Source organism: Agelaius tricolor, unplaced genomic scaffold (genome assembly GCF_023055355.1).
Source record: "Agelaius tricolor isolate 1412-34295 unplaced genomic scaffold, bAgeTri1.0.p SCAF_14, whole genome shotgun sequence".
NCBI lineage: Eukaryota > Metazoa > Chordata > Aves > Passeriformes > Icteridae > Agelaius > Agelaius tricolor.
The window spans coordinates 8,716,568-8,736,310 of record NW_027269274.1 but is presented as its reverse complement, the minus strand read 5'-3'; the positions used below and the strand labels follow the sequence as shown (position 1 = coordinate 8,736,310).

At 42.5% G+C, this 19,743-nt stretch overlaps 1 protein-coding gene across 9 annotated transcripts in view; it reads right to left on the bottom strand.

Moving 5' to 3' along the window:
* Window positions 1-13,536: 13,536 nt before the first annotated feature.
* Window positions 13,537-19,743, bottom strand: part of CFAP20DC (CFAP20 domain containing) — an 88,118-nt gene continuing 81,911 nt past the window's right edge. For 5 of the 9 annotated variants that reach the window (XM_071439473.1, XM_071439478.1, XM_071439472.1 and 2 more), the window contains 2 exons: window positions 19,240-19,331; window positions 13,537-14,004 (listed from right to left, as the gene is read on the bottom strand). In XM_071439473.1, coding sequence (XP_071295574.1) covers window positions 13,892-14,004; window positions 19,240-19,331 — 205 coding nt within the window. In that variant the 3' untranslated portion in view covers window positions 13,537-13,891. Of the gene's footprint in view, window positions 17,834-19,239; window positions 19,332-19,743 lie in introns of all 9 variants that reach the window. The other 4 variants (XM_071439479.1, XM_071439476.1, XR_011681138.1 and 1 more) reach the window with 3 other exon arrangements.

Below are 19,743 nucleotides of genomic sequence, written 5' to 3'. Positions count from 1 at the left end.
GGGAGGTGCAGTGCAGAGGGCAGATGAGTGACTGTACCAGAGCCCTTTGAATGTCCCCAGTTTGGCACAGTGGCACCTGATCTCTCCCAAGCTGGGGACACGGGCAGGGGCTGTCTTGTGGTGGCAGGGGGTGGCAGTAGTGCAAATCACAGAGGTGCTTCATCCATTTGTCACCTCCATTTTTTTCAGAGTACTGACATCATCAGGTGATGGACCTTAGTGCTGGGTGAGTGGGGTGTTTGTTTGTAGCCAGGTCTGTGTGTCTGTGTCATTGAAAAGCAAATATTAAAAGGAGCACATGACAGTCCTGCACATGGGGCCAGCCAGAGATGCTGGTTGGTTACAGCAGAGCAGGACAGGGGGGTCTGGCCACCCCAGCTTGGGGCTGCAGGGCATTTGGGGGGTAAATAAGGTTCTCATTCACTTGTCCTGTTATTTACCTGCAGTAGTAAATTAATTAGATGTCTTCCAGCCCCCTTCCCCACCCTCCCTGTGCTGCCAGCAGAGGAAATCCTGCTTTTGTGCTGCTAATGGACCTCACAGATCCAATAAAACATTACAGTGCAGACAAAACGTCTCTTTAAAAGCGCAATAGAAATTCAAACTCTCCATTGAGAACAAAGCCAGTGGGGCTTTTTGCATCTCCTGTTTTTATAGTATTTTGTAACATTTGTAAAGTAGATCACTTTCATCGAGGGAGTCTATCTTCTCTCCCAAGCTGTAATTCCTAGACTCTTTAAAGAAGATTTCTGCTCACAAAGGAAATAAAAGATAGAAATATGATGCTCTCTGACATTTGAACACACTACTGAGAATCTGAATTAAAACGAACAAACTCAGAAAGTATCATTTATACAGCAATCAACTTTAAAAAGTCACCATCTGCTAAGAGTTACCACCCGGTGTAGCTGTGTCTTTACTGCCAGGCAGAGAATAGGAAATAACTCAGGGGCTCTGCTGCACCTGCTGGGTTTTTCTGGCGCCGCGCACACTCTGAGCTGTGCTGGCAGGGGAGCCGCAGGGTGCCTATTGCAGCTCTCCTTCTACTGCACCTCACTACAGAACATAATTCTGAATACAGCTGCCATTAGCAGGGAGGATTTGGGGCTGTTCAAGTTACAGCTTAGTATCAGCTTTTCAAAAAGTCTAAAGGGCAAGAGAAATGACCACAGCTGGAACAAGGGACCGGGATGTGGTTTATATTTAGAGATCTGATTTTTTTCCTTGCTTGCTGCTCACCTCCTTGCTGTCCCCCACCTCAATGACATTTCCTGGTTTCTCATTGCCCTTTTCTAGCTTTGTCTTCCTATTTCATCATAATAGATGATAAAATTACCAAATTCTTTGCCCTGTGCAATCTGTCTAGTGCTTGCCTTGCAGTATTTTGCCTCATTTTGGTCTTCCACTGCTCATCGCCTCCTAGAAAGGTTGTGAACTTTTTGATATAAAAACTTCCCATCAAATTTTATGTCTTCCACCAAGACCACTCTGTGTTCAGGTGATTCTCAGCGCAATTTAATCCTCTGTGCTGCCAGTGCTCAGTGCCATTCCCTCTGTCTTGGAAATTGTGATGGTTTCCCTCTGACCTCTCCAAGCACAAGACTCAACTATGGCAACACAATTGCATGCACCACTTCAAATCTTTAGTTTTTTTGGAAGGAGCTGGGAACTGAGCTGCATTCATGAGGTGTATCAGCTGAAAAAGAGTGGAAAGGCTTGTGCAAGTAATTTCTGCATTGTCTGCCTTGAGTTTTATATAACAGCACCAAGTGCTGGGAAGCTGTCATGGCTTTCCCCCACTGTTTCCCATCACTGTGCAACATTTATCACACACTGGTTCAGATGCAAGTAAACAAGCCACAAGAAATGAATTAAGAAGAAAAAGTGTCCCATCAAATTTCTCTTGTGTCTGTGCCATCACTGAACCCCATCACTGTGAGGGCTGCTGAGGGGCATCATCATTATTTGGGCTGATGCAACAACACCCATCATGGCAGGCAATTGCATCCCTCTCCCCTTTTAGGACTTTTAAGCCTCTCACCCCATCCCTCAGGAGGCCATTGTGTCCTGTCTCCTTTCCAAGGTCTTGTCTTGTTGCAGAGGCTGAGTAAGGGCTTACAGAAAGTCATGTTACTTTGTGCCTGGGGAAAGATGCTTCTGTCCTCACCCTCAGTTATCCATTCCTGTGTGTGTTTGTAGCTTTGTGCTGGCTTTGGGAATGAGAGTGCCTGCAGTCCTTGTTGACTTGCTTTAGGGGTTTTAATTGCATTTAATCACAGAGGTCTAATTAAAGTTTGGAGGCTTTATTTCAGGGCAGTTAATAGATAAATTAGTTAAATTAATTGTGGTTTGTTGTACACAGAGATACCCTTGGTTTGGCAGAAGGGCAATGAACACATGCTCTGACGACAAATATTTCCAGCCTGGCCGGTGGATCTGGAATGCCCAAACCTCTGGAGACTGAAGGGTGGTGTTACAGGATGTGGGGCTGTGAGTGTCTTCTTCTGGCTTTCTATCATCATCTCCATCATCAGTCATACAACCTCATTTATTGCAAAATTAAATAACTCTAAAAGCTGGATAGGAATCTGCTGTGAAGGATGTAAATACCCCGCACAGGGGCAATTGCCCAGTGCCAAAGTGGTCTGTTCAAGGTTAAGTTTTACATTTTAAGCTTCTTTTAGGTAGGGGATAAACCTCAGGAAGATTCAGAAAGCAGGGTGACACTGCCTTGAAGGACACCAAATAACGTCTCTATTTTCCCCTGTAAATCAGCTGCCTTGGGAACCCACACTCACATGCATTGGTGAACTGCTTTGGATTTATCACCAGGAAAAATCAACATGTGCTGAATTGTCTATAATCCCTCCTCAGATGGAGGGGGTTGAATGAGCTGGGATTTTGTTGCTTTGTTGAGATGAAATGTAATTACCTTATGGGGCTTTGCATGGTGTGTTAAATTCTGCCAGTATTAAAGCGTGATACAAGCTATAGAACTGTGCTACTTGCTGAAGATTTATGGAATAAAAGGTATAATTTCACACTTCACTGCATTTTATTTTGAAGTTGGATGTTGACGTGCTTTTCAGTTGTTTAGATGTGTTTATTTAGCCTTTACTCTTGGTTGAGACAAGCAGGCTGAGGGATTTGATGAGTGAGAGGCTGGAGTTGCCTTCCCCACTTGCCAAAGGAGATGCCTGAGAATGTGAAACCCCAGGCTGGAGCCCTGAGCCAGTGTCCCTTATGGTGACAATGCACCAACAGCTCAAGCATTGTGGGTTTAGAGGGTGAAAAGTCTTTCTTCTGTCTGCTGTATTTCAATAGTTTATGTTTGCCTTTTCTCTACTCCAGAGGATGTTCAGCCATGATACAGCTCACAGCCAGTTTGGCCCCAGAGCAAATGGCTGATGCTGCCAAAGGAAATGGTAAAATTTGTGCAAAATTTGAAATGTTAAAATTAAATTTGAAATGGTAAAAAAGTGCAAATTCCTCCAGAGCTTTTCAATACAGACTGGCCAAACATGAGGGACATTTGTGTAACACATCACAGACATTCCCTCATGACTGAGGCAGTGCATGATGCTGTTCCACATCAATGAATGGCACTTCTAGAGCATCCAAAAATTCACCATTGGTGAGAATTCTTATAGCTGGACTCCTGTGTTTGACTCAAGAGAACTGATAACAAAACTAATGACTCCCTTAATGAACACACACACCCACACCCACACACCCACACTGTAGCTGAGCCAAGCTGGGTGAAAACTCCTTGCACTTCTGCCTGTACTTCCTTGAAAACTGCTTGGCTTTAATATCCATCAACTTCTGTGTAGGGCAGTAGTTCATTTTAAGGAATGATTCCATGTGCCATTTTGTACCACTGGCTAGTTACCTGAAAAACATTATAAAGATTTTTTTTCATGCATCTCCATAAGAAGAATCCACCTATTTCCCCCCCTTTTGTTCCCACCTCCCACTGAGGATCCATCCAGGAGCTGCAGGGAGAGTGGTGCAGTTCCTGAAGAGTCAGGGTGAAGGCAAGAGTCAAGGCCTTTGGGCTGCCCAGAGTCCTTCACCACAGCTCTGCCATCCTTGGAAGGGGAAATTGTTAATCCAGACTAAAGACACTCATATTCAGCCTATGAACCCCCAAACCCTCACGCTGCCTGCACTGTGGGGAGCTGCTGTTCTGAATACCTCAGCAGCTCCTTCCCAAATAACCTGATTTTGCAGACCCTCCAGCTGGTGCTCACCAGTGATGTATGCTGGGGGGAGCTGCTGTTTGCCCCAGTGCTGATGGACACAGGGCACTGCAGCTCCAGCTTCAGACCAAACCCAGGGCTCTGTGTCCTTCCAGTGACTCTCGCACATCCCATGCTAATCCACTCATCCAGGAGGAACACCTATTTCAGGAAAGACTTTCCTTTTGGCCAGGACTGACTAAAAATAGTCCAGATCCAAGCAGTTGTTGGTGAGTTTCCAGCCTGCCTCAGCTGCAAGGCTCCAACGTGAGGGAAGCGTTCCTGGAAGAGCCGTCTCAGAACGCGGCGCTGGAGGAGAGTTCCAGGAAAGGGCCACCCTGCTCCTGGCTCTGTGTCCACAGCAGCTGTAGGTGACAGTAAGCCTCAGGGTTTCTGTGCTTGAGATGACCCTGAGGTGTCAGAAAGTCTCTTTTTTCCCAGCCCCGAGATCAAAGAAGGAGTCAGGATTCTTCGGCTGTGGTTTTCAAGGTTATTTATTGTCTGTTACCTGTAACATTCTTTTTGTGACCTGCTCAGGCCTGTCTAGTGAGTTGGTCCATGGCACACTGACCACCCCAGAGGCAGTGTTATCTTTTTATACTAAAAACTACGTGTACATTATTTACAATACTTTTTCAATACCTATCACCTATGTTAGGCAGTGAGTTCCTACTCTAAACCAATCCAAAAGTGCCACCATCACCCAGAAGATGGAGGCTAGGAAGAAGAAAGAAGAAGTCACACCCAAATTCCTCCATCTTGGCTTCTGAACCCTCATCCTTAAAAACCCTAAAATTCTCTTTTTCTATCTTGTGACAAACTATCATTCTACTTAAACTCTCGTGGCTTGTGAATCCTCATGTAAGGTTGGTGATTTTTTCCATGGGTTAAAATCAAAGGCTCAGGTGTCTGTGGCCTTGTGCCAAGGTCTCTGTGCCCCTGGCCAGGGGCTCCAGCCATCCAGGGCACCCAGGGGGATGTCCTGGGTTCTGACAAGTCAGCAGCTCCCTGGCCCTGCAAAAGCCTTTGCAGGCATTTGGGGCTTTCTGCTGCCACCTGGCCACCAGCTCCTCCCTGGTGCTGCCAGTGCAGCCAGGCAGTGACCAGGGCACAGCAGCTCTGCCCGCTGCACCCACCCAGCCCCAGCTGTGGGACCACATCTGGAGAGACCCTCCTGGCAGTGACCACTGGAGCTGCTTCACAAGAGAGGGCCCTGAGTAAATCCAGCACTGAACTGAAGCTGCTTTAGAGCCAGGGGCTCCTTTGGAACAGGCACTGCAGCCATGGTGAGCTCTGTGCCTCTGTGCTCCCTCATTGGGGTGTTTGCTGTCTTGTTACAGCTAATAGATGACTATTATTAATATAAAGTTCATTTTTTCCCTAATAATTCCCTGAACTCATCAGCCTTTTCTGGTACTAAAACACCTCCCTTGTGCCCTGTTTCACCTGCTTTAATATTACTTCATGGGAGTTGTTATCTCCTAGAAAAACATTGCAAACTGTGGGATAGAGCTCTGTGGGGTGTGCACAACACACAGCTCACAGCCCCCTCCCAGCCAACCCTCACACAATGTGCTGATGCTGAGCTTCACAGCAGCATCTTGATTTTAACTATTTAATAAAGGCTCAAAACTGCTTTCTTAGAGAGCCTGCATCTATAATTATTTTCTCCATGAAGTAATTTTGGTTTCACAGGTAAACACCAATCTCAGCAATTTCCACTTTTAATACACAATCTGATTTAGGACTAAACATCCTCTGCCTGCTAAATAGGTATTTATTACAAGCAAGCTGGCCTGACACCCTTCCTCACCACCCAGGTTTTCCCTCCCCCTACACAATAATTATGGTTTTTGGGGGGGAAAAATGTGTTACAACACATGCCTGAGGGGGGCCTGAGCAGTTTAACAAGGTTTAATTACAACATAGCAGTGTGGGTGAAGCATACAAGTAAACAAGTCATAAATCAGCTCATAAAAGGAGCAGAACAACCCCTTCCACCCACACTGACTGCAGATTGCACTGCACAAGGGGTGTCCTGGTGTTTGGGGTACACAGGAGGGGTGCAGATTTGGGTGCCAGCGAGCTGCTGACAGCCACAAATGTCCCCAAGAGCTGGGGCTCCTGCTCCTCATCCCACACATGATTGGAGCTTTTCCAGGAGCTCCTTCCACCAGGATCAGGGTGCTCCTGTCTGCTTGGCCATGGGCTGTTCCACTCACCAGGCACTGCAAACGGGGTCCTCTCTCCAGCTTGGATTCCCTAGGGAAGCAGTGATGATCTGCAACATCTGGACTGGTTTTTCCAGAGGAGCTTTGGGAATGCCCATAGTGATGTGGCAGCAGGTGTCCCCCTGCCCAGAGGGGATTGGCATCAGATGCTAATCCAGAACCTCTGTGGTCAATGAACCATGAGTTAAGAAGGATTTACCTGACACTGTGAGAGAGCTCTTAAGAGCTGTTAGAATGTGCTCAGTGATCCAGCTACACAAATGTGCCAATGTGCTTGATATAAGATTTTAACTGCTTTAAAATATAGTTACAGGCTATTGCATAAAGGAGAAACAGTGTCTTAACTATTCACAGGCATTGAATCTGCTTTACTTTATCATGTGTTATAGTGATTTATGCAAGATACAAAAAACAATTGTCAAAAATGTGAAAGAAAAATTCAAAGCCAAAAGCACAGCCATTTGTTCTGATAACATCTGGTAATGTGTTAATGCAGGGGAAAAGAAACATCAGTGCTGCAAATGGAAAGGGACCATTCAGCAAACTAAACTCTTCCCTGGGAAAAAAATTTCCACAGAATAATAATTATCCATTAGCTTTAAAATAAACTACAAGTTAATAGGTGTTTTCCTAGCATATAACATGCTTTTCCAGGGAAAACAAATCTATCACCAAGTGAATTTGTATTTCTAATGCTCTTTATTTTCATGATTGGATCAAAACAAAGCCTTGTGAAGATAGAAAAAAAAGATGCCCTAGAAGAATAAAGGGTTATAATTCAGTCAAGGTTTCATAATGGCACTGCATACCCACTGCAGTGGAAAGAGAGCCTTGAGACTGAATTAGTGCCTGAACATTTTGTGCAAAATTCTTCATTGTTACAGGGCCTTGCCAGTTCATATTTATGTGGTTTATAAGGTGTCACGTAGTTGTACATTTTAATCTCCTGGCACTGAGTTTATTGCTGAGCTGGAGGGTCTGCAGAGGGCTGAGGGCTGGAGGTGTCAGAGGACCAGGAAGGGAAAGCAAATTCGTGAATTTGCACCCTTATCCTTATTTCACTGGGTTCTTTATGCAGACCCCTACAAATGTGTGTCACCAGGATTTTCTGGGCTCAGGGTGCACATGGATGGGCTCAGCAGAGCCCAGGGAGGAAGGCAGGTCCCAGGGAGTGGGGCCATGGCAGCAGCTCCTGGTCCAGCAGCTGGGCTCTGCCTGGCACTCAGTGCTGCAATCCAGCTGTAAATTTGACTACAGACAGCTCATTCCCATTTAAACAATGCATCATTAACCTGCAACAGTGGCAAAGTGTTCCCACGATGACCTTCAATGTGATGAGTGCACAGTGATATCAAACCCCCTGTTTCACTTGGAGGAAGGTATAAATACCTTAAATACTTTCTGTCTGTGTGTGTGTAGCTCTTAGGTGGCTCTGGAGGGGAAGTGGCAGCAGGAGGTGGGATGATGGATCCATGTGAGCTGACACTCTTGTCCTGGGTGTCTCAGAACCTGCTGTGGGTTGGTTTGCTTATGAGCTGCAAGTTAACAGGAGATATCAGTAAAAGATAACAGGAGATATCAGTAAAAGCCCTTGGAGCACCTTACAGACTGACAGACTGACAGACACTTCCTTCTGTTGGCACATGAGGATTTATAGATGATGTTAAATGAGGTGTAGTGCACAGCAAGGACACTGCAAGGTATCCCTGGCACCATGAGCTGCCAGGCCCTCAGCACCCCCAGCTCCTCTGCTGTGGCACTCACCCATGGCAGGATGAAGCTGTTTCAGGCAGAGGTGGAGGATTCTTCATGCTTTGCACTGGGCTGAGTGCAGAGCCCCAGCCTGGCTCTAACTGTGCAGAGGGGAGGGTTTCTTTATGAAACACATCCTTCATGATAACATCTGTTTGCTGCTCAGGACATGATGCCCTGGGCTCCTGCCTGGGGGTCTCCCAGCAAGTGTTTGGCTCTGACCCCTTTGGTATCACCCCAGAGAAGGCAGCACTGGGACAGGGCACCCTGGGACCCTTGGTGCACTGGGGGAAGCGTGAGGCACTGCAGAGGAGCAGCAGATTGTTGGGGATGGCAGGAGCCCTTCAGGGGTGTCCAGACTGTCTCACATGGTCCCTGTCCATCCCTGTTTTCCTCTGCTCAGTCCTCACACTGTGATGGGCAGCCCATGCAAGGATGTGCCTGCACAGAGTTCAATGACTCAGTTTCACCCCACTAACATTTCAGAGCACTGACACAATGGTATTCCTCCTAGAGGCCCCTCTCAATCCCCAGTGAGAAAACAGCAGCCTAAGGTACAGGAAACTTGCATGGGATGTTTGCTGAGCTTTATGTATTCATTAGAAAATTACTCAGTGCTGTAATAAATACATCCAGAGCTTTGATATTTTGCACATCAGGTGGTAGAACAGTAGCTGGGAATAGATTGCCTGTATGGAGCTTTCTGCCTTGAGTGCTGCAGCAGCAGATGGTCTAATAAATATGCAGTGCTCTAAAACAATGTCAGTAATTTCTGTGACCTCAGGTTTTTTGGTCTCCCATGTAGATAAAGTGCACAATCATCCAATAATAAACTTTTTCATCAAAGAACCCCCTAAGCAGACTAATGTAAACATCTTTTGAAGTACACTAGCAGTTTGTACTGGGAGCCTAGCTGGGTTTCTTTATGAAAAGTGTTTTACTGTTGTTCTATGGGTCAGTGCAGAGAATCCACCATTGGCATACCTGAACCTCTTCTCTGGCAGAGGCCAGGTGAGGATACCTGTGAGGACTGGGATGAGAACACAGTGTTAGTCCCCAGGAGCAATCCAGCCACAATGCAAAAGTAAAATTGCATTTTATTTAATGGCTTTTGATAGCAGTTTTCTTCTGCTGGTTTGTAACCTGTTTCTGTAATCTTTCAAACCTGTCTGTTCTTCAAAACTCCTGGTGAAAGAGCATGATAACAAATGAAACCCTGAGATGTGCTGAAGATGTCCCAGCTGCAGGGATGATCACCACCTGCTCTGGCTTTAGCAGAGTGTCCTGGCCCTGCAGCCCAGGCTGGACCCTTGTGCTGAGGGCTGGGAGCCAGAACAGCTGCTCAGGGGTTGCCATCTCCTTTCTCTTCCAGTGCTGAGGGGATTTCTGTGCAGACACCTTGAAGGACACCAGTGCAGGGGCTGTGTAAGCAGAGGGACCCATCTGGGCCACATTTTGACAGAGCTAGAAAAACAACCTTGGTTACAAGCATAATTCTGGTGCTGGGACACCTGGTGTTTGCTCTGGCCTTGTGCTCACCTCCAGAAATGTCTCTCAGCTCCTCAGCATCCCCAGCCCAAGCCCACTCTCATCTGCCATGCAGACTGGATGGCACATGCTTGGAAAGGGATTAAAAGCATCACAAGGCTGTTGATTCACCACTGATTTACCACAGGAACTTCTACTCTTACCATGCAGTTTAATGCCCACAGATCATTTGTGTGCTTGAAAACTGTCAAACTTGGAAACAGAACTGCTTTAGAGTGGTGTGATAGGGGCAAAATCCTGCTCAGGTCTTTGCACCCTGGGCTGCTGCACTGGAGCCCTTGGGGGCTCATGGCTGTTCCTGGGCTTCATCCAGGACTCTGCATTTGTGCTGCTGACAATGCCTGCAGCAGGATCCCTGAACATCACAGTCAGAAATGCCTCTGCAGCTGCTAATGAGCAAGTTAAACACCAAATAAGAAGAAATGACAAATATTGTTGTTACACTTACATATTCCCATGGGTATCGTCAAGCCAAGCTTTCAGTTTATCAGGGAAGTGAATTTAAATAGTTTTTTTCAAGATGCCAAAAAAGGTGGCAGATAAGGATGCCAAGTTTCTATAGTAACCATGAGAAAAGCAGTGATTATCAGCAATACCACATAGGAAAGACTGGATTGTCTTGTCATTTTACATGTAGCCCATTGCTAAAAAATTAAACCCTTTTTTGAAAAAAAGAAAAACCCTATGGAAAAAAATTGAATATAAAAGACATTATGCAAAATTATTTTCTTGGATTTTCCAGCCTATGTATCCTTGCCACTTGACTTAGTGTTTAGAGGCTGAGTCTCTGAGCAGAATGCTTTTTGGCAGAAGAATATGTGAATAATAAAGCAGGACTTTTCATATTTTCTCACCTAGTAACCCAGGCAGCAGAGGAGAAAAATCAATATTGATTTCTTACTGTAAGCTCCTTAGGACAGAGTGTGTTCTTTGTTTGGCACAATGAGGCTCAGGTACAGACAACACTTGGGTACAAGACTGTGAAGTGTTAGAGCTGCTGGGAGGAGCCCACGTGGCAGCACAAGGTACCAGGCTTAGTGATCTGCACCTCAGTGCTGCTGCTCTCACACACACCTGAAGGCTGAAACCTGGCTGGACTTTGGAGAAAACCATGGTAGATGGACCTGAGACAAAAAGAATGAGAGGTGAGGAGAATCATTGCAGCAACATAGAAACACACTGCTCTGGGCTGTGTTTTAAAGCAATAAAAGTAATTTAAAAGATTTCTTCTTACTTCTGAACTATCTGAAAGCTGCTTGACTGTTTGTTAGCAAGCAGAAACAAAGCAAAGACATCAGTTACATCTCACATGTGTAAGGAACATAGAAAGGCCTGAGAGACCAATTGGTTGACTTGTGATCTGTTGACTCCAGCAGCTCTACTAACCTAACTTCCTCTATTTTTAATGCAGGTCCAAGGAACATTAATGAAGCCTTACTAAAATTTACTGCATTTCAAAATTTGTGTTCCCAAAATTCATAACTGATGCCAGGTTTGTAGAAATAAATCCCTGCGGTTTCATTGATGAAACTTTATGCCCAGACCCAGGTACTTTTACCTGTTGGAAAGCATGGTCTAGTGAAAACTGTGATTCTCATGGCCTCAACCATTGCACATGACTGCTAAGAGCAAATCTCTGTGTTCCTCATCACTTGCCACAACTGCTGGCTTTGACAAATTGGCTCAACAAAGCCCCTGTTGTGTGTCAGCAGTGCTTTAGTTTGAGGTTCACAGGATGATGATTAAGAAAAACATTGTGAGCAAAACTCAGAGTCCTTGTGAGCCTGTGGTGCTGCTCAAGGCAGAGGTGTTGTTCACAGCCTCGTGGCAATCAATCCCCACGGGTGCTGGAGACATAAAGCTGCTAAATAGAACACAAAGGGCAAGGATCCCAAACTGCTGATCCTGAAAAGCAGGTTACAGCTGCTTACTTGGAAAATACGACTGTGCTAATGACAAGAAAACAGATCCTATTTGTGCTTGGCTAAGAACTGGGAACAACAGACTCACCCTGAACCTACTGTCAGTCCTCACTTGACTCCTTAGCTCATTAAAGGCAGGGATAAGAGTGTGGAGCCTCCAAGGACTCCCTTTTGCCCAAGCTTTGGATGCCTACTGGTGCATTTCTGTGTGTGACAGGTCAGAGACTGCCAGGACAAGCACATCCACCCAGACAGGCCCTGGCAGGCAATCCCCCTGACACCAGTTTGCAGCCAGTGTTTAGCTGGGGTCTGTTCTCCCAAGGGAGTGGCTACATCAGGGACTCAGTCTGGACTCAGTGGTGCCCTGGAACACCCAACCTCTCCTGTGAGACATGTGGCTATGAAAGAAAATTAATGACATATTTTAAATACCCTTGCCACACACAGAGGGAGTGTGGTCCTGATCACTAAAGGATGCTAAAATGGCCAGATATGCACAAGTATGTACAAGCCAGCATCTGATTTTTGAAAGTCAAAATTATGATTCCATTGAACTTTTAAACTGATTATGGCATTAGCAAGAACAGTACAAATCTTTCTGGCTAAGGCAGGGTAAGTAAATTATCTCAGTGCAGTATCTGTCTTCCTGTGGATTTCAGTGCTACTCTTCCTTGAATCAATTTGTGATGATATGTTTGTACCTGCCACAGAGCCAAATACACAATCTGATCTTATGCCAAGCCACTATTAACAACTGCATTTTCAATTGATTCTAGGATATTCATTAACTGGAATCTACAATTACATATAATTTACAGGCATATAATTTTAAATCACTTGCACTGAGCTTACTAAGCTCACTTTATGACATTCAAATACATTATTCTTAAAAATTCACTGAGTAGTCAGCTTGAAAATAATTACAGTGGGATAGCAGTGGATATAATCAAGTAGAAACTTAGAACAAGAATGATCAGAAATGCCTATAGATCACTTTTGCCATGTGACTTTCACATTCCCTTCTCCAGGAAAGTGTTCTGTACTGGACTGGTGGGCTCCAGAGCTGTTCCACTGACTCAACTCCATTAAAACAAAACTCCTTGGACTCCTTGTGTCATGGACAACTCCTAAGCAACACCTTTTCTCCTACACCTGGCAGCTGGTGTTTCAGTGATTGATTTACCCTTTAGACAAGGGTCCTGCTGGGTGGGGGATGCTCTTGGCAAGCAGCACTGCTCCTGCTCTGGGGCTGGGAATGTTGGGCTCAGCTTGGAGCTGAGCAGCAGCCAGAAACATCAGGGTCAGGTTAACTGGATTTTACATCAAAGAACACTACACAGTATCCATGCACAGTAATAAATCCATGAATAAATAAAACAAATAAAATACATGCACGCTATTTGATTAATTTTATATAGTGATTTCATTTTCAAATGCTACATATGTTCTGCTCTTTATCTGTATTCTTTCTCTGTGATCGTTGTGTATTCTTTGTGTAGAGTTAATTTACATAACATAAAAGCAAAATGCACAGGGATGCAGGAAATTTAAAACTCCAAGTTGGAACTTAGGGCCCTCACTGAAAACTGCACTGAGACCCAACAGAGATGTGTTAAATGAATTGCATTATTTTATTGCAAGGTGTAGTGGAGAACCTCACACAAACATGTTGGACCTGCCCTCCAAGCACAGCTTCCCACAGGAATCACAAACCCAGCTCCCTGCCTTACCTGACACAAGACTCCACTTTGGGAGTGTGGGACCAACCCCTCCCCACTCCTCAGCCCTGGGCTGTTACAGCTGATGGCAGCTGATACCCTCAGCACCTCACAAAATACACAGTAAACAAGTAAAGTTTTTTTGTTTGAGTAAAACCATGATTTACACATAAACACCACCAACCTTCTTGATTCAGCTTCATTTGTTTTCATATGGAAGCTGTGAATGTTGGAAATAAATTAGACTAGCAAATAACTCTTAGACACAAGGAACTTTCACGCTATGTGATCTTCCACTGCGTTACAATTTAATACAAAGCTATAAAAATAGGACACTGTTTGCCAAATATATTAATTTGGTTGCAAAACTATTGTTTAATTTAAGTTTCAAATTATATAATAAATTACATGGCTCAGTCAGATTTTGCAAGAAGTTAGAAGATACTATGAATACAAAATAATTCCCTCTGATGTTCTGACTATGCCAATTCATAGTATTTCCCAGAATTTGGGTCAAAGTAACAGTTCAGAAATGGATCATACAAAAGAGTCAAAACTTCCTCATCTTCTTCAGCACTGGGGTCATCTTCACCTGTGTGAAGTGGAGAACGTAAGAATAAATCACTCTTATTCCCTCAAACAATAACATGGAAATATCTTTCTGTCAGATGTGACATTTTTTCTTTCAAATGTATAATCTTCTGACTTCTGAATTGTTGCCTTCAAGATAACAGCAATTCACATTTTTATTATATTTCTGAAGACTTGTACTTAACTTAAGGTGGAATGAGGTCAGCTGGAGTTTGCTTAACACCTGGACTTTTCAAAGTTCAATGGAGCAGTTCACCAAAAGTACCTTTACTAATGGTGGAAAAAAGTATTCTTAAGTGGTATTTTCCTCAATAACCTTCTTAATAATTTTTTAGCTTGAACAAGGAGACAGTCAGGGCATACTTAAGGCTTGTAAGAATGAAAGAATTTGGATGTCTGGTATCCAATATGTCACCTGAATATCCAGGATAGGTAAATCTGTGCAAAAGATCTTTCAATATCATAGAGGAAAAAAGATTCTTCCAGATAATAAAAATTTTAAATCTAACTTGTCTAAAGTTATATAAAATGCAAGAAAACTTTCAGGTAACAGAAATGAATCTTTAGTCTAAAATACACTGATAAAGCCCTACAGGCTTTTCTAACAGATGCTTTATATATTATAGATTCTTTTCTGAACCTGTGTGTCTTTCATATAAGCTAAATTTAAGTCAGATGATCTACAGCTTTTTGATAGGAGATAATTCACAGCTGAATGCAATCTGTACCTTGAATTTCATCATGTTCATCCCATCCTCAGCCTGCTAATATTGAGTGCTTTGCACATCCCAAAGCTCCATGACAAGTAATGGCCTGATATGCAAACAGCAATGGTTTCACAAGTCTGAGTCTATTTTCAGCCAGGATCACACAGCAATAAATGGGGAACATTATCTGGAGACCAGAAAGCAACTTGGTGCATTTGATGCATACAAAAGTGTGCACTTCATCCCTTCAGAAGAGATTTCAGTTTTGTTTCCTCAGTACCATCTAACAAATACCATCAGAAAGAAACTGTCCTTTACCCTAACAAGAGATAAGAAGGCAAAGCCAAATTGTTTCCCTCCTGCTGTGGGTGCTTCATCAGGCCTGGGGAACGAAATGAGGTCAACTGGGATATTTTGTTTGGACAGCTCTTGGGAAAAGTGATGCAGTGCAGAAAGAAGGGGAAGAACTGAATGTGTTTTTCTCCATTTCAGATCACAGTACACAAGCAAATGGCATTCATGCCTCACTCCCTCACACAGCCTCACATTTCACCTGAAACCATGCTGTTATTTCCCCTGCATTCTTCCTTTATTATTTTGCTTTCCAGTGCCTATGCTTCACTTTAAAATGATTCTCTTTTCTCCTCTAAGCTTAAATGTCTCTCCCTCTTTACCTTGGAACTGGCCACTCAATATACTCCCTGGTTTGAGTTAGGAATAAGAAATTCTTCAGCCTCATCAGAGCTATACCTCTTTCCCCATGTGCCTTGAATTCATACCAAATCAAAATCATAATGCATCCAGGTCTAGCTGGATTTATACCTTTGTATCAACAGTTCCCTGCATGTATTTTCATGTGACCAAAAGGAGAACTTAGTTTTCTAGACCTATCTTGTTTTTAAAGTCAGGCTTCTTTCTTTTAGCAGCTCACAAGACCCCCAAATTCATTATAAAGCATTTCTAGGTGTTGCAACACATTTCCAGTGGCAGGATGGAGTATTCAGTTCTGAGCAGACATATGAAAACCTCCTTGCTTCTTCCTGAATAGAAGTACTAATTAAATTAAATTATATTCTTCTAAAAGACTCCAGTAGCATGTAATGGTTGTGTTAGAAGTTGTCTTTCTTGTTTCAAGTGGTACATTCTGGGCAACCTGACCATAGATAGGAAAGAGATGCTTGCAGCCAAATTAAGTGGTCAACAGGTCACTTTCAAAGAAAATTTCCATCATTGTTCATCTTGCCACCACCCACACTTTTGGGGTTGAAGCTGCTCAGAATTGCATGAAAAAACTTCTTTGCAGTTTAATTTGCATCTTGTGGTGAAAGCAGAATCAAAGCTTTTGTTCTTAAATCATAAAAATTTAAATGGTATTTTAGGTGAGAAAATAATTTGATTTTAAGTGAAAACTGAGGTCTGTGATGTACATTACAGAGGGATGAGTGGTTTGTTGTTGAACTGAAAGAAGACTGAAGGTAGCTAGTACCTGTAAATACCTGTTATATGAAATGAAATGCTGTCCCACTGAAATCAGGGGGGGCATTGTTTTTCTGGAAAAAGACTTGATCAAGATGTCTAAACCCAGACAACAAAGATCAGGGAAGGCATGTAGCAGCTTTTTCTGAACTCAGAAATGAATGTAAAAATAACTGTGTTATGTGGATTATGTCAACAGTGTTTACAAAGTCACCACTATGGAGAACTAAAATCAATCATTTCCCTTTTCACAGAAATATATTTTTATCTTATTCTAGGTTTTAATATTAGAAAACACCTTGTAGCAAATCTTACTTTAAGAGACATGGATCATATTCTGACTCTGATGGAAGTCAAATGCACTGGCTCAGCTGCCAGCAGATGGTCTGGTGGAAAGAACACTGCTGGTATTTTCTCCAAGGTGATCCTTGAACTACAGTGCTCAAATCTATCCTGTAATTATGTACTGCAGGGTCACCATATGAATACTGTCAGCAGCTGTGGCCCAAAAAGGAACACTCTGTGGTTCCTAGAGTTTTATAACCTTATCCCTTGGTCTTAAGGCCAAGATAGCATAAAGTAAGCTCCAGAACATTTATAGCTTTATCACTGTCACTTTATTTGGAGATTTTCTTGCTATGTCAAGAGAAACAAAACTGTATATACCCCAGAAACATCAGTGCCCAATAATGGAAAAATCTATGGAAATTTATTGTATTTATGAGTCTAAATTTCCTCTTATTGTGTCGGGAAACCTGTTGAATAGAAGACAACTTCTCATTGCATCTCACCATTTAACTAATGGATGGTGCAAACGTTAAGAAAGGAACTACAGAGTGAAATCCTTTCTTAGAAAGGAATCACTTTTCCCCCAAAAGTTAAGCCTCAACTTAAAGATTTCTTTAAAATATAAGAATTGACCAATCTTTATTAATTTACTAATGCTATACTATTTTTATTTAAGGATACTTTTAGATAAAATTCCTATCTGGAATAGAGTATGACTCATTGCAGATTTTCAGGGCTGTTTATATGGTTTTGTTATTTTGTGATACTTGGAACACTGGAAAACTGCACAGAGTAAATAATCTTGGGACACTTCCCAATATGAGAATTAAGTAATTTTCTAATGTGATATTAAATAATCAAAAAAAGGTGAGGCTGAGCAGAGCAGCAGAATTTTCTGGAATGGATTTGAGCATTCAGTTTGTTGTTCAGATCTGGTAAATAACTGTCAGTAATGAACCAGCTCTTTTGCCACACAAATTACTGACCTCAAGTGAATTGAATAAGGAAAAAAAGTTTTTCCCAGAGCCCTCAAGATATATCACAGGACACAATTTATCTAGCACCTCTTTCAAAAATGATACTCCAAACCATCTAGTTAGCATGGTCCATTAGATTTTTTTTAAACCAAGGTATCTAGGAAAATACCCAGGTTCTGATGTTTGATGGGGATGATCTAATCTGGCAGCCTTTATCACACAGCACTGCAGCTTCTCTGCTGCTTTCATAGAGAGGGGTTCCAGTAGCTCAGAAAAATCCAAACTGTCCTGTTTGGGGAGGGAAGGTCATGGAATGGCTTTGTTGTTCTCTCTTGTTTCTTGGAGAAATGATCCTTTCAGTACAGCAGAGTTTTTTGAGTACCTGGAGACAGAAAATTTCTGTATGAAGTTATCAAAATTACAAACATCCTACATATACACGAGTCAGAATTTTGCTCAATGAAGGTACAAAAATAAAAGGCAAAAAAAAAAAAAAAAGCTATGGTATATAGATAATTTCTCTTCAAATGTGCAATCACAGGCACATGATGTAAAATATTTCAGCTTAAAGAAAAATTAGTTTAGGAACAATTCACAAAACAGTTTGGAAATTCTAGTGTGGAGAACAGGAGAAATAGGAATCCCCAAATATACTTATTTTTCAAAGCTTTTTAAAGATACTAACACAATTAAAAAATTACAGATTTACTGCAACAAGCCTTGGATTTCATAATACTAATGAAAAACATTCTCTGGGACCTTTCATGAATTTTTATCCAATGTGCCTATAGCTCAAGGATGACTGTTCAATTCTGCTTGGCTTATTTAGGACCCTTAACACAACATATTACTTGATTCTTCAAAGCAAGGTCCCTTCCTGACAGAAAAATTGTATTTTGCTGTCACCAACAATTACAAGTCTATGTCTATGAAAATGTTCCCAATTTGAGGGGCATAATTTATTTTAGACAGTAAATCACTGAGACATCTTTACCCCTAGGACAGCCAGAATAGAGGGGTCAGATTTATGAGAGCTCCCCGTGAATTCCTGAGACCTGAAGAAAAATGGAAATGTCTCTCCTGGAAGTGTCCAAGGCCAGGTTGGACCTGGCTGAGGGAAGGGGTCCCTGTCCATGGCAGGGGGGTTGGAACTGGACTCCAAGGTCCCCTTCAGCCCAAACCATTTTGTGATGATGATCCTTCTACCCTGTTTCCTAACATAAATGATAAGAAAAAGGGCATTTGAGGAAAACAAGGTATTTTCTTTATTCTGCTGTTGACTTTCCAGTTTCAGTTAAGGTCTTTACCATTCTCTAAGCAAACACCATTAATAAGCAAAAGCCTCTAACTCTGGTGACAACAGTCCTCAGGAAATCACTCTAAGATTTCATTTAAAGCTAAATCTGCAATTTTTCTTCATAAGAGAAGTATCTCTTATGCAAGTATAATCATGCCTCTGAATGTTTAGTCCTTGTGTTCTTACGTAGGTTTGCCATCTCCATTAGCATAAATTCCTTATTTTTAACAAATAAAATGCATTTTTTATGAGCTAATCTGTATAAGGCCAGAACACCAGGAAACAGCCACTGCATGTTATTCTTCTAGCAAAGGCAAATAATACTACATGGAAAACTCTGCTGCCTTGAGCTGAGATTCATAAACAAGGGAACTTAAAACCAAAAAGTGGTAGGATAGAAAACTATGAGAAGGCAGTACCAGCACTACAGAAAGAACATTTAGAAGTGCCTTTCTACCCAGGTTCTTTTCATTGTCTTCATAAATTCCTACCTGGAGGTTTCTGTTTTGCTGAAGATTTAGTGTTCTCTTCTAGTTGTTGGCTTCCAGGAATGGCAGGGGGACTGAACGTATTTAACAAGTCCCTGAAAAATACAAATCAAAATATCATCTATAAAAACCCAGCTTGTGTTCCTATTTTTTTCTAATTCTTTTGATTATTAAAAAAAAAAAAAAAAGGCCAGAAGAAATCTCAGGTTGTCAAGTATTCTGAAACAAAATCAAGCTGGATTTTATTATTATAAAAATAAACTTTACAGTTAATATAATTATTAAATGTTAAGGCTTTCTCCATTCAGACCTTTTCACCTCTTCTGTTCACATTAAAGTCTGTGGTTTAAGTCAGGTTTTCTTTTCAGATTTCAGCTGGTGTGGCTGTCCCAGCACAGGGTGTACAAGTATCACACAGAGTTATCCTCTGAAAGCCCACAGGACCATCAGATGAACAGCCTGTGGGAGTCAATTTGATTAAAAATCCTTACCCCCTTTAAAGAAAGA